The sequence below is a fragment of the Miniopterus schreibersii genome, assembly GCF_964146895.1.
Source record: "Miniopterus schreibersii genome assembly, chromosome: 4".
Lineage (NCBI taxonomy): Eukaryota > Metazoa > Chordata > Mammalia > Chiroptera > Miniopteridae > Miniopterus > Miniopterus schreibersii.
Window position 1 is genome coordinate 63152784 of NC_138105.1, and position 12576 is coordinate 63165359.

Here is a 12576-nt window from a genome sequence, read left to right on the forward strand (position 1 = left end):
AATGTTGGGCCTCTTGAAGTTGTCCCAGAGGCTCCTTACACTATCTTCATATTTCTGGATTCTTTTTTCTTTTTGCTCTCCTCATTGGATGTTTTTTGCTTCCTCATGTTCCAAATTGCTGATTTGATTCTCAGCGTCCTCTACTCTATAGTTGATTCCCTGTAAATTATTCTTCATTTCAGTTTGTGTAGCCTTCATTTCTGATTGGTACCTTCTTATGTCATTGATGGCCTCACTTGTTCTCTTAATAGTCTTACTAATATCCCTGAGCATCCTTATAACCACAATTCTGAACTCTGTATCTAGTAGCTTGCTTGGTTCTATTTCATTTAGTTCCTCTTCTAGAAATTTCTTCTGTTCTTTCCTTTGTGACATATTTCTTTGCCTCCACGTTTTGGCTGCTTCCAGGTGTTTGTTTATATGTATTAGGTAGAGCTGCTATGTCTCCTGGAATTGACAGAGTGGCTTTGTGTATTAGGTGTCCTGTAGGGTCCAGTGGCTCAGTCTCCCCAGTCACCTGATCTGGGCCTTCTAGGTGCACCCCTGTGTGGGCTGTGTGCACTGTCCTGTTGTAGTTGAGCCTTGGTTGCTGTTGGCATCACTGGGAAGAATTGACCCCCAGGCTAATTGGCTGTGAGGACCAGCTGCAACTATAGCCAGAGAGCTGCTGTGCTGGAGACACCCCCATGGAGCAGGATTTACTCCAGTGGAGCTTTGGTGTTCACCAAGTGCACCCCTTGAGTGTCACTCGTGGGTGTGGTAGGGCTGTAATCCAGCGTGGTCGAGTCTGATCACCAGGTACACCTTCTCTGGGGCCTCCTGGGAGGTGCAAAGTCAGCCTCTACCAGTGCCTTGCCCAGAGCCACCCAGCATGAGCTACACAGAAAACCGTAGTTGGCTGCTACTTGTGCTGGGCTTTGAGTTGTCCAGGAGAGGCCAAGCTATGAGCCAATGCAGGCTGCTGCTAGTGCCAGGCCTGGGGCCACTTATCAAACCATATGGGGCACGATGCTGCTTATTTGAGAGATTTTAGGAAAGTCCTAAGCATGAGGCTGGAGAGGCCACTTGCATAGAAAAGCCCCTGGAAATGGCCTGGATGAGCTACAGGTGGGGAGGGGCGGGGCCTCCGGGAATCACGGGGCGGGGCCAAAGGTGCGAGTCAGGTGCTGGCGATTCAAACATGGCTCCTGCCTGCCGGCTGTGTGCGGGGAGGACTCGCCAGAGGAGCCGTGGCCTCCGCCAGCCCTTCTGCCTGGGAGGAAGCCGCCCTCCACTTCTCACCCGGATTTCAGGCAGGTTAGTTCCTCCCCGAGTGTCCCGGGTTCCTTTCAAGCTGCCGCCTGGCACTGGGCTCAGAGGGAGCGCGTCTGAGTCCATGGTCGCGCCCTGTAAGAGGAGCTACCTCCGCTCACTCAGCCACAATCCCCGCTCGTTTTTACAGCCTGGAGTTGTGGGGACGTCTCTTCCTAGCCCTGAAACCCTGGGCTGGGGGGCCTGATGTGGGGTTGGGACCCCTCACTCTGGGAAACCTCCACCGCCGAGATATCCTTCCCAGGTTTAACCCGCGGCACCGGGTGTGGGCCCACCGCCAGGTCCCCAGGACTCAGCCCGATGTGCCTGTGTCTCCGTCCCTCCTGTTGGTCTCAGTGCTTCAGCTCCCTGGTTGTGGGGCTTCTGTGCAGCCAGATTTCAGGAGGTTCTGAGTGATGGTTGTTCTATATTTTAGTTGTAATTTTGATGTGGTTGTGGGCGGCGGCGGGTACAGTGGTTACCTACGCCGCCATCTTGTTCCAAACCCCAAGATTTGATTTTAGAGAGAGGGAGAGGGAAACATCAATGTGAAAGGGAAACATCTATTGGTTGCCTTCCGCACGCACCCTGACCTGGGGTTGAACCTGCAACCTAGGTATGTGCTCTGACCGGGAATCAAACCCGCCACCTTTGGTGTACAGGATGACGCTCCAACCAACAGAGCCACACTGGCCAGGGCTTATTCTTTTTTTATTTCTGAGTAATATTTCATTGTATATATAGGGTGTCCCCAAAAAATGTATACACACTTTAACAGCTGATAGCTCAGTTGATGTTTCTTTCTTTTCAGATTTAATCCATTGTAATTAATAATTATTCAAAGTGGTATAGATTTATGAGGACACCCTGTATGTACTACTTCTTTTTTATCTATTCATCTATGAATGGACACCTAGCTTGTTTCCATATCTTGGCTATTGTAAATAATGGTACAATGAACACAGAGGGCATATGTTGTTTCAAATTGGTGTTCGTTTTTTTCAGATAAATACCCAGAAGTAGGATTGCTGGATCATATGGCAACTCTATTTTTAATTATTTAAGGAACCTCCATACCGTTTTCCAGAATGGCTGCACCAATCTGCATTTTCACCAACAGTGCATGAGGGTTCCCTTTTCCCTACTTCCATGCCAACACTTATTCTTTGGTGTTTTTTTGATAACAGCCATTCTGACAGGTAGGAGGTGATATATCTCATTGTGATTTTAATTTGCATTTCTCTGATGATTAGTGATGCTGAACTTCTTCATATGACTGTCAGCCATCTGCAGGTCCTCTTAGGAGAAAAGTCCCTTCAGGTCCTCTGACCATCTTCTAACTGGATTGTTTGTTTTTTTGGTGTTAAGTTGCATGGGTTCCTTATATATTTTGGGGTTTGTTTGTTTTGCTTTGTCTTGTTTTTGTTTCTTTTTTTTTTCTTTTTGTTTCATTTTGTTTATTTCTCCTAAAATATTTTGGATATCAACACCTTATTGGATATATCATTGGTGAATACCTTTTTACCTTCAATAGGTTATCTTTTCATTTTGTGGGTAGTTTTCTTCACTGTGCAAAAACTTTAGTTTGATGTAGTCCCATTTGTTTTTCTTTTTTTTTTTTTAAATCCTCACCCAAGGATATTTTTTCTGTTGCTTTTCAGAGAGAGTGGAAGGGAGAGAGGGAGAGAAACGTCAGTGTGAGAGACACATTGATTGGTTGCTTCCCACAGGTGCCCCGACTGGGGGTGAGGATTGAGCCTGCAACCGAGGTCCAAGGTACATGCCTTTGGCTGGAATCGAACCCAGAACCCTTCATTGTGCGGGCTGATGCTCTAACCACTGAGCCAAACTGGCCACGGCCCATTTGTTTTTCTTTTGTTTTCCTTGCCCAATGAGACATACCCAAAAAGATTGTTAAAGAGTTTACTACCTGTTTTCCTCTAGGAATTTTGTGGTTGTCAGATCTTATGCTTAAGTCTTTAATGCGTTTTTAGTTTATTTTTGTATATGGTATAAGAAAGTGATCCAATTTCATTCTTTTGCGTGTATCTGCCCAGTTTTCCCAACACCACCTACTGAAGAGCCTGTCTTTGTCCCACTGTATTCCCTCTTCTCCACTGTCCTAGAATAACTGCCCATATAAGCAAGGTTTTATTTCTGGGCTCTCTATTCTGTTCCATTGATCTATGTATCTGTTTTTATGCCAGTACCATGCTATTTTTTAAAAAACTAAATGTACTGGGGTAACGTGGGTTAACAGTATTAAATTTCAGGTGTACAACTTTATAATATACATCTGTATACTCTATTGTATGTTGACCACCTGAAGCCTCGTCTCCCTCTGTCACCATATGTTTGACCCTTTACCCACCCCCGCTCCTCTGGTAACCACCATTCCGTTGCCTGTACCCATTACTTTCTTTTATTTGTTCATTTGTTGCTTTTTGTTTTATATCCCACATGAGTAAAACTGCATGGTTCCTGTCCTTTTCCATCTGACACATCTCACTTAGCAAGCTACTCTCAAGACCCATCCATGTTGTTGCGAACGGCAGTATCTCATCCTTTTTATGGCTGTGTAGTGCTCCATACCACAGTCATCCATCACAGCACACTTAGGTTGTTGCCGTATCTTGGCTACTGTGAGTAATACCGCAGCGAACATAGGGGTACATATACCCTTATGACTAAGTATTTTCAAAACGTTCGGGTAGATACCCAGAAGAAGGATTGCTAGGTCATGTGGTAGCTCTATTCTTAATTTTTTGAGGACGCGCCATACTGTTTTTCATAGTGGCTGTACCAGTTTACATTCCCTCTAGCAGTGTATGAGGGCTCCTTTTTCTCCACATCCTTTCCAACACTCGTTATTTCTTGTCTTATTAATAACAGCCGTTCTGACAGGTGCACGGTGATATCTCATTGTGGATTTGATTTGCATTTCTCTAATAATTAGTGAAGTTGAACATCTTTTCATGTACCTTTGGCCATCCATATGTCTTCCTTGGAAAAGTGTCTACTCAGGCCCTCTGTCCATTTATTTATTTATTTATTTATTTATTTATTATTTATTTATTTGAAATATATCTTTATTGATTTTAGAGAGAGGAAAGGAAAGGGGGAGAGAGAGATAGAAACATCAACGATGAGAGAGTCATTGATCGGCTGCCTCCTGCACGCCCCCGACTGGGGATGGAGCCCGCAACCCGGGCATGTGCCCTGACCAAGAATCAAACCCCGATCGCCTGGATCCTAGGTCAATGCTCAACCGCTGAGCCACGCCTGGTCGGGCTACTTATTTTTTAAAATATATCTTTATTGATTTCAGAGAGAGGAAGGGAGAGGGGGAGAAAGAGATAGAAACATCAATGATGAGAGTCATTGATCGGCTGCCTCCTGCACGCCACCGACTGGGGATTGAGCCCGCAACCCTGGCATGTGCTCTGACCAGGAATCGAACCCTGATCTCCTGGATCCTAGGCCAATGCTCAACCGCTGAGCCACGCCCGGCTGGGCAGCTGTATGAGTTTTTAAAATATTTTTTGATAGTAGCCCCTTATCAGAGGTATCGTTTGCAAATATCTTCTCCCATTCGGTGATTGCCTTTTTTTTTTTCGGTGGTTGCCTTTTTATATTGTTGATCATTTCTTTGGCTGTGCAGAAGCTTGCAGAAGCTTTTAAGTTTACTCTAGTCCCATTTATTTTTGCTTTTACTTCCCTTTCCTTTGGGGTCAAGTTAAAAAAAAAAAGTCTGAGACCAAGGTCTATAAGTTTAATGCCTGTGTTTTCTTCTGTATCTTTTATTGTTTCAGGTCTTATAGTCAAGTCTTTAATCCATTTTAAGTTAACTTTTTTAAAAAGTCTTTGAATTCTCTCTATACAGAATCATGTCATCTGCAAATAGTGACAGTTTAAGTTTTCATTCCCAGTTTGGAGGCCTTTTGTTTCTTTCTCTTATCTGATTGCTCTGGCTAGGACTTCCAGTACTATGTTGAATAACAGCGGTTATTGTTCAGTAGTTAGAGCATCGGCCTATGGACCAAAGGGTCCCAGATTCTATTCCAGCGAAGGGTGGGTACCTTGGTTGCAGGCTGGATCCAGGTTCATGCAGGAGGCAACCAACTGTATGTGTCTCTCTCACAAAGATGTTTCTCTCTCTCTCTGTTTCCCTCCCACACTCTCTGAAAAGCAATGAAAAAAATATCCTCAGGTGAGGATTAAAAAAAAAAAAAGAGTGGGCATCCTTGCCTTGTTCCTGATCTTAAAAAGCTTTCAGTTTTTCATTATTGAGTATGATATTAGTTGAGAGTTTGTCATATATACTTTTCTTCATACCCATTTTATTGAGTTTTTTAATCATAAGAGGATGTTGTATCTTGTCAAATGCTTTCTTTGTGTATATTGAAATGATCATACAGTTTTTATCCTTCATTTTTTTAAAAATATATCTTTATTGATTTCAGACAGAGGAAGGGAGGAGAGAGATAGAAACATAAATGATGAGAGCATTGATCAGCTGCCTCCTGCACACCCCCTCCTGGGCATCGAGCCCACAACCTGGGCATGTGCCCTGACCGGGAATCAAACCTTGATCTCCTGGATCCTAGGTCGGTGCTCAACCACTTAGCCACGCTGGCTGGGCCATCCTTCATTTTGTTAATGTATCTCATTAATTGATTTATAGATATTGAACAATGCTCGTGTCCTTGGGATAAATCCCACTTAGTTGTGGTGTATGGTCCTTTTAATGTATAGTTGAATTCAGTTTGTTAATATTTTGTTGAGAATTTTTGCATCTATGTTCATCAAGGATATTGGCCTATAATTTTCTTTTTTTTTGGAATTTGTTCATTTTTGTTTATCTTTTCAAAGAATGAGCTCTTCGTTTTATTGATCTTTTCTATTTTTTTACATTTCTATTTCATTTATTTCTGCTCTGATCTTAACTATTTTCTTTCTTCTACTTTTGGTTTGTTTGTTCTTTTTCTAGTTCCTTTAGGTGTAGAGTTAAATTGTTTGTTTGGGATTTTTTATTTATTGAGGTCAGCCTATATGGCTATGACCTTCCCTCTTAAAACTGCTTTTGCTGCATCCCATAAATGTGGTATTGTTGTGTTTTAATTTTCATTTTTAAAGGTCATTTTTAATTTCTTGTCTGATTTCCTCTTTGACATATTGGTTGTTTAGTAGCATATTTTTTAGTCTCCACGTTTGTGTTTTTTCCAATTTTCTCCCTGTAGTTGATTTCTAGTCTCACACCATTGTGATCTGAAAAGATACTTGATATGATTAGTCTTCTTGAATTGAGGCTTGTTTTCTGGCCTAACATATCATCTATCCTGGAGAATGTTCCATATGCACTTGAAAAAAATTTGTATTCTGCAGCTTTTGGATGAAATGATGTATAAATATCTATTAAGTGGATCTCTTCTAAGGTAACATTTAAATCCATTATTTCCTTATCAATTTTCTGTCTGGATTGATTTGAGTTGGGTATTAAAATTCCCTATTATTGTGCTACTGCGAATTTCTCCCTTTATGTCTATTAACATTTGCTTCATGTACTTAGGTGCTCTTATGTTGGGTCCATAGATATTTATGATTGTTATATCCTCTTCTTGGATTGACCCCTTTATAATTATGTAATATCCTTTGTTGTCTTTTTTTACCTTTTTTGTTTTGAAGCCTATTTGGCTGATATGAGTATTGCTACCTCAGGTTTCTTTTCATTTCTATTTGCCTGGAATATTTTTTTCCATCCCTTTACTCTTAGTCTGTTTGTGTCTTAATTTGATGTGAGTCTCTAGTAAGCAGCATGTAAATGGGTCTTGCTTTTGATCCATTCAGCCACCCTACGTCTGTTTATTGGAGCATTTTATCTATAGCTTATGTAATTATTGATAAGTGCATACTCTTTGCCATTTTGTTAATTGTCTTCTGGTCCTTTTCTTCATCTCCTGATTTCTTGTGGTTTACTGATTATCTTTAGTGATTTGTTTGGGTTACTTTCTCTTAATTCTTATATATCTTTTGTATGGTGTCGTCCCCCCCCCCCAACTATAAGGGAAGTTTATTTAGAAAGTTACAAAGGCAAAATAAGGGCCCTTGGAGCTTAGGATAGAGAAAGGTAAAGGTAATGTACCTGGTAGAGAAGAAAGAGGGGAAACGAGCCCATGTGCTCCTGGGAGGGAGAGGGCACTGTAGGATTTTTAGTATATTTTTATTGATTTTAGAGAGAGGAGGAGAGGGAGAGAAACATCAATGATGAGTCAAGTATCGGCTGCCTCCTGCACGCCCCCTGCTGGGTACGAGCCCACAGCCAGGACATGTGCCCTGACCGGGAATTGAACTGCAATCTTCTGGATCCTAGGTCAGTGCTCAACCGCTGAGCCACGCAGGCTGGGCTAGGTTTTCTTTTTATTGTGGTTACCATGAGGTTTATGTATATCATTCTACATCTATAGCAGTCTATTTTAAGCTAATAGGCACTTACATTCAAATATATTTTATAAGGAGTACATTTTTACTCCCTCCTACACACTTTATGTTGTTGCTATCATGTGTTATCATGTGTTAGATCTTTTTGTGTTGTATATGTAGCTACTTATTGTAGTTTATATTGAATTTGATACTTTTTTGAACTTCTTAGTTTTTTAAATGTCCAGTTTGCTGTACTTATTAAATATTTGGCTTTACCTGCGAGATTTTTTTCCCCTTTCTCATATTTTCTTATTTCTGGTTATGGTCTTTTCTACTTAAAGACCCCCTTTAACATTTCTTATAAAGTTGGTTTAATGGTGATGAACTCCTTTAGTTTTTGTCTGAGGAACACTTTCTCTCTCCCTCAATTCTGAATAACTTTGCTAGGTTGTAGGTTCCTTCTTTCAGCACTTTAAATGTCCTGCCACTCCTTTCTGGCCTGTAATGTTGCTGCTGAGAAATCAGCTTATAGCCTTATGGATTTCCCTTTGTATGTAACTAATTCTTATCATCTTGCTGCCTTCTAAACTGTGTCTTTAACTTTTGCCATTTTAATTACAATATGTCTTGGTGTGGGTTTCTTTGGGTTCATCTTGATTGGAATCTTCTGTGCTTACTGGACCTGGATGACTGTTTCCTTTCCTAAGTTAGGAAAGTTTTCATCCATTATTTCTTTAAGTCTCTGTTCCTTTTTCTTTCTTCTCCTTCTGGAATATCTATAATGTGAATGTTTGACTGCTTGATGTTATCACAGAATTCCCTTAAACTATCCTTGTTTTGTGTGTTATTTAATGTTTTTATTGATTTTAGAAAGAGAGGAAGGGAGAGGGAGAGAAACATCGGTGTGAGACAGAAACATTGATCAGTTGACTCCTGCACACACCCTGACTGGAAATTGAACCCGAATCCTGGGTGTGTGCCATGACCGGGAATTGAACTGGCAACCCTTCAGTGCATGGATGACACTCACCCAACTGAGCCACACTGGCCAGGGCAACTATCCTCATTTTTTTAAAATACCTGTTTCTTTCCGCTGTTCTGACTGGTTGATTTCCATTAGTTTGTCTTCCACGTAGCTGATGCCTTCTTCTGTTAGCTAGTCTGTTGTTGATTCCTTCTAATGTGTTTTTCATTTCAGTATTGTATACTTCAAGTCTGCTTTGTTATTTTGTTGTTGTAACTGTTCTTTCTTATACATTCACTTTGTTGAAGTTTCCCCTTAGTTCCTCTGTTCCACTCAAGTTTGGTGAGCATCCTTATGACCACTTATCTCTTTTTCCTTTTTTTTTTGATATTTTGCTTGTTTCTTCATTTTAAAGATATTCTTGTCTTTTTATTTGATTTCTCTATTTGTTTATACTTATGTAGACCATGGCCTCTGTGGGCTGTGTGTGCCAGGTGACTTGGGGAAGCTGGTGGGAGCCAAGCAGGTGCCTAAGGCATCCAGGGCACTGGCCCAAGTCAGAGCGGTTCTGGGTGGTGAGGCTCAGTGGGTGTGGTGATGCTCCGCTGTCCCTTTGGAGGCAAAAGGCTGGGAACACACTGCAGTGACCTTGCAGTTAAGCCAAAGCCCCAGAATAGAGCTCTATCTTAGATGCCTGCCCCATCTACGTAGAAGAGACCCGAACAATGGTCCTCACCAGCCCCTTTGGCCCTGGAGAGTTCCCACAGCTCCCAGAGAGGTTTTGCCACTCCAAAGCCTTCTGTTTGGTCTCTCTCTTGTTTGTTGCAAGAAGCTATTCATTCAGCCCTCAGTTGTCTTACAGAGTAATTGTCTTCGTCGGTGTATGTTTCAGTTTGGAATGGGAGGGGGCAAATTCAGCACCTTCCTATGCTGCCATTGCAGACCTGTTTTTACATTTAGATCTTGGTCCCTTTGGAGTTTATCCTAAAGTATGGTGTGAGGAAGGGATTCAACATCATCTTCTGCTGTGGAGCTGAAATGTCCAGCTTTGTCCCTTGACATGGGGGCCACCTTTACTTTAAAGCTCCATTGTACTTGGATCTTTTCTGGACTTTTACTCTATTCCATTGGCCTATGTGCTGTGTGTGTGAGGCTTTACAATATTTTAATATCTGAGAGGGCAAGTCCCACCTCCCTGCTCTACCTTTTCATAGATTTCCTGCTATTTTTGCTCACTTGTTCTAAATGAACTTGACTATCTCCAATTATTAGAAAGCAAACCTGGTGGTATTTTCATTGGGATCATGTGAAATATGTAAATGAACAGGAAGAATGGACATCTTTCATCTTTATGATGGTGAGGTTTTCTATCTAAGAACAGTGTTCATGTTTCCTTCAGTGCCCTTCAGGAGCATTTTCCATTTTTCTTCATATAGGTTTGGACATGTTACCTTCAGGCCACACCAGTTTGTGTAGCTCTTTATGCTGGTGTAAATGGGGTCTTCTTGTCCATTTTATTGTTGTTCTTTTTAAAAAATAGAGAAACATTGTTGTTCCACTTATGCATTCATTGGTTGATTCTTGTATGTACCCTAACTGGAAATCAAACCCGCAACCTTGGTGTATCAGGATGATGCTCTAAGCAACTGAGCTACCTGGCCAGGGCTCATCCATTATACTTCTGAGAACTTACTGTTTGTGTATACAAAACCTGTTGATTTTCTTTTAAGGTGAGCTTTCCTTTTTATTGACATGCATCTTACAGTGTATCCATTTTACATAAGGATACACTCAATGTTCTGTAAAATGAAATCCCTATGTATTACCCAGCTCAAACATGAAACACTTCAGTCTCCCAACTTTTTTGCCAAGGTTAACTGTCAACCTGACTTCTACCACATTGGTTTATTTTAATGTTCTTAGTTTTTGTTGCTTTTCGTATCACTTGCTAGCATGAGTAACTTCCCCTATTATTATAGCTTTCCATTGATTCCTAAGGGTTTTCCAGGTAGTCACATTAAAGCAGATGGTAAAGAGATAGTTTTAATTTTCCCTTTCCAATTCTTATGTCTGCAATTCCTTTTTCTTGTCTAATGGCATTGACCAGCATTGCCAATACAGTGTTAAATAGTATGGAATCAGTGCACATCTTCTCTTGCTCCAGTCTTTCATGGCAAAACCTCTAGTATTTGTCCATTAAGTAAAAAGCTGGCCTTCAGGCTGTGATAAACCCACTTCATAAAGAAACTGGGGGTCTGAGAGGTAAAACAAGTCCCAAAGGTAGGGTAAGATGGATGCAAGAGCTCAACCTGTGCCCTGACATCAACCCTGCCTCCTGCCCCTACAGGAGATTGTGAACTTTAATTGCCGGAAGCTGGTGGCCTCAATGCCACTGTTTGCCAACGCTGACCCCAACTTTGTCACAGCCATGCTGACCAAACTCAAGTTTGAGGTCTTCCAGCCAGGTGACTACATCATCCGTGAGGGCACCATTGGCAAGAAGATGTACTTCATACAGCACGGCGTGGTCAGTGTGCTCACCAAGGGCAACAAGGAGATGAAGCTATCCGATGGCTCCTATTTCGGGGGTTAGTGTCTACAGGGACCAGGAACCAGGCAATACAAAGCTGGACCCTTCCTGGGGGTGGAGGGGACGGTGGGGAGGACACAGAAGTGCTGGCAGAAAAGACTTCTGGCTAGAAGGGCCACACTAGCAGAGGTGTGGGCTGGACTGTGCTCGTGCAGCTGGGAGTACCCCAGGGATAAATAGGGGGCAGTTGGATGTAACCTAGCTGCTGAGGTGCCTCCCTTGACCACATACAGAGATCTGCCTGCTAACGCGGGGCCGGCGCACAGCAAGTGTGCGGGCTGACACCTACTGCCGCCTCTACTCACTGAGTGTGGACAACTTCAATGAGGTGCTGGAGGAGTACCCCATGATGCGGCGGGCCTTTGAGACCGTTGCCATTGACCGCCTGGACCGCATTGGTGAGTGGGCCTGGCTGTCAGCCCTCTATGGCCATAGGGGAAATCATGCTCAGGATGGGAGATGGTATGGCCTGGCTGACCCACAGGAAACATGATTCTCTGACTGGTTTTCTCCCCTGACCAAACACAGCCCTGGTTTCCCAAGGAAGGAGAAGTGTGAACTCTGACCATTTAGCAAACACTTGCTAAGCACCTACTGTGTGCCAGGAGGTATAGCTGGTGGGCCATGAAGATGCCTCAGGCACTGCCCTCAGGAAGTTTGTGTCACAGAGCATGTGGGAGTGGTGGGGCTTCCTGGTGATACTAAGTGGAGACCAGGATTAGTAGGTGTTGCCAGAATGAGAAGGCATATTCTTTGCACATGGATGCAGCATGTGCAAGGGCCCTGAGATGATAAAGAGGCCTGGAGTCCACAGAGCCAGGGAAGCTAAGAGTAGGGAGGCTGGGGAGGGAGGCAAGAAGCCAGGCACACAGGGCCCTACTGGGCTGGAAGGGGGGGCATTTGGACTATAAATCAGGAACAACAGGGAGCCACAGACAGTTCTAGGCAGGAGAGGACCTGATCAGATTTGTATTCTACAAAGGTATACACAGGAGGGAGATGGTGACCTGGTCTGGGTGGGACATGGTAGCCTTGGGTGTAGGGAATCTCAGGAATGGTTGGGAAGTGGAGCCCTCAGGACTTGCTGACAATTATACATAGGAGGCAGGGAGATGGCAGCCCTTGCTGCTATTTGTGGGAATAAAGACAATGGCTGGAAAAGCAGGACTGGGTGGGGTGGAGAGGGGTTAGAGGGACGACTTCCCTGTATACAGAAAGTGCTCAATAGATGTTTATATACAAAAGGCACTGCAACAATTTTCTCTAAACAGTAGATTTTAAACATATTTGTAAGTGACAGGTGCTTGAACTT

General features: G+C 42.8%; 1 protein-coding gene across 1 annotated transcript in view; it reads left to right on the forward strand.

Moving 5' to 3' along the window:
- The window catches only part of HCN2 (hyperpolarization activated cyclic nucleotide gated potassium and sodium channel 2), a gene marked incomplete at its 5' end in the record, with an annotated part of 31683 nt that overhangs the window by 16699 nt on the left and 2408 nt on the right, over positions 1-12576 (forward strand). The window contains 2 exons of the mRNA XM_081135283.1: positions 11022-11262; positions 11498-11662. Of these exons, the coding sequence (XP_080991409.1) occupies positions 11022-11262; positions 11498-11662 (406 nt within the window). The remainder of the gene's footprint in view (positions 1-11021; positions 11263-11497; positions 11663-12576) is intronic.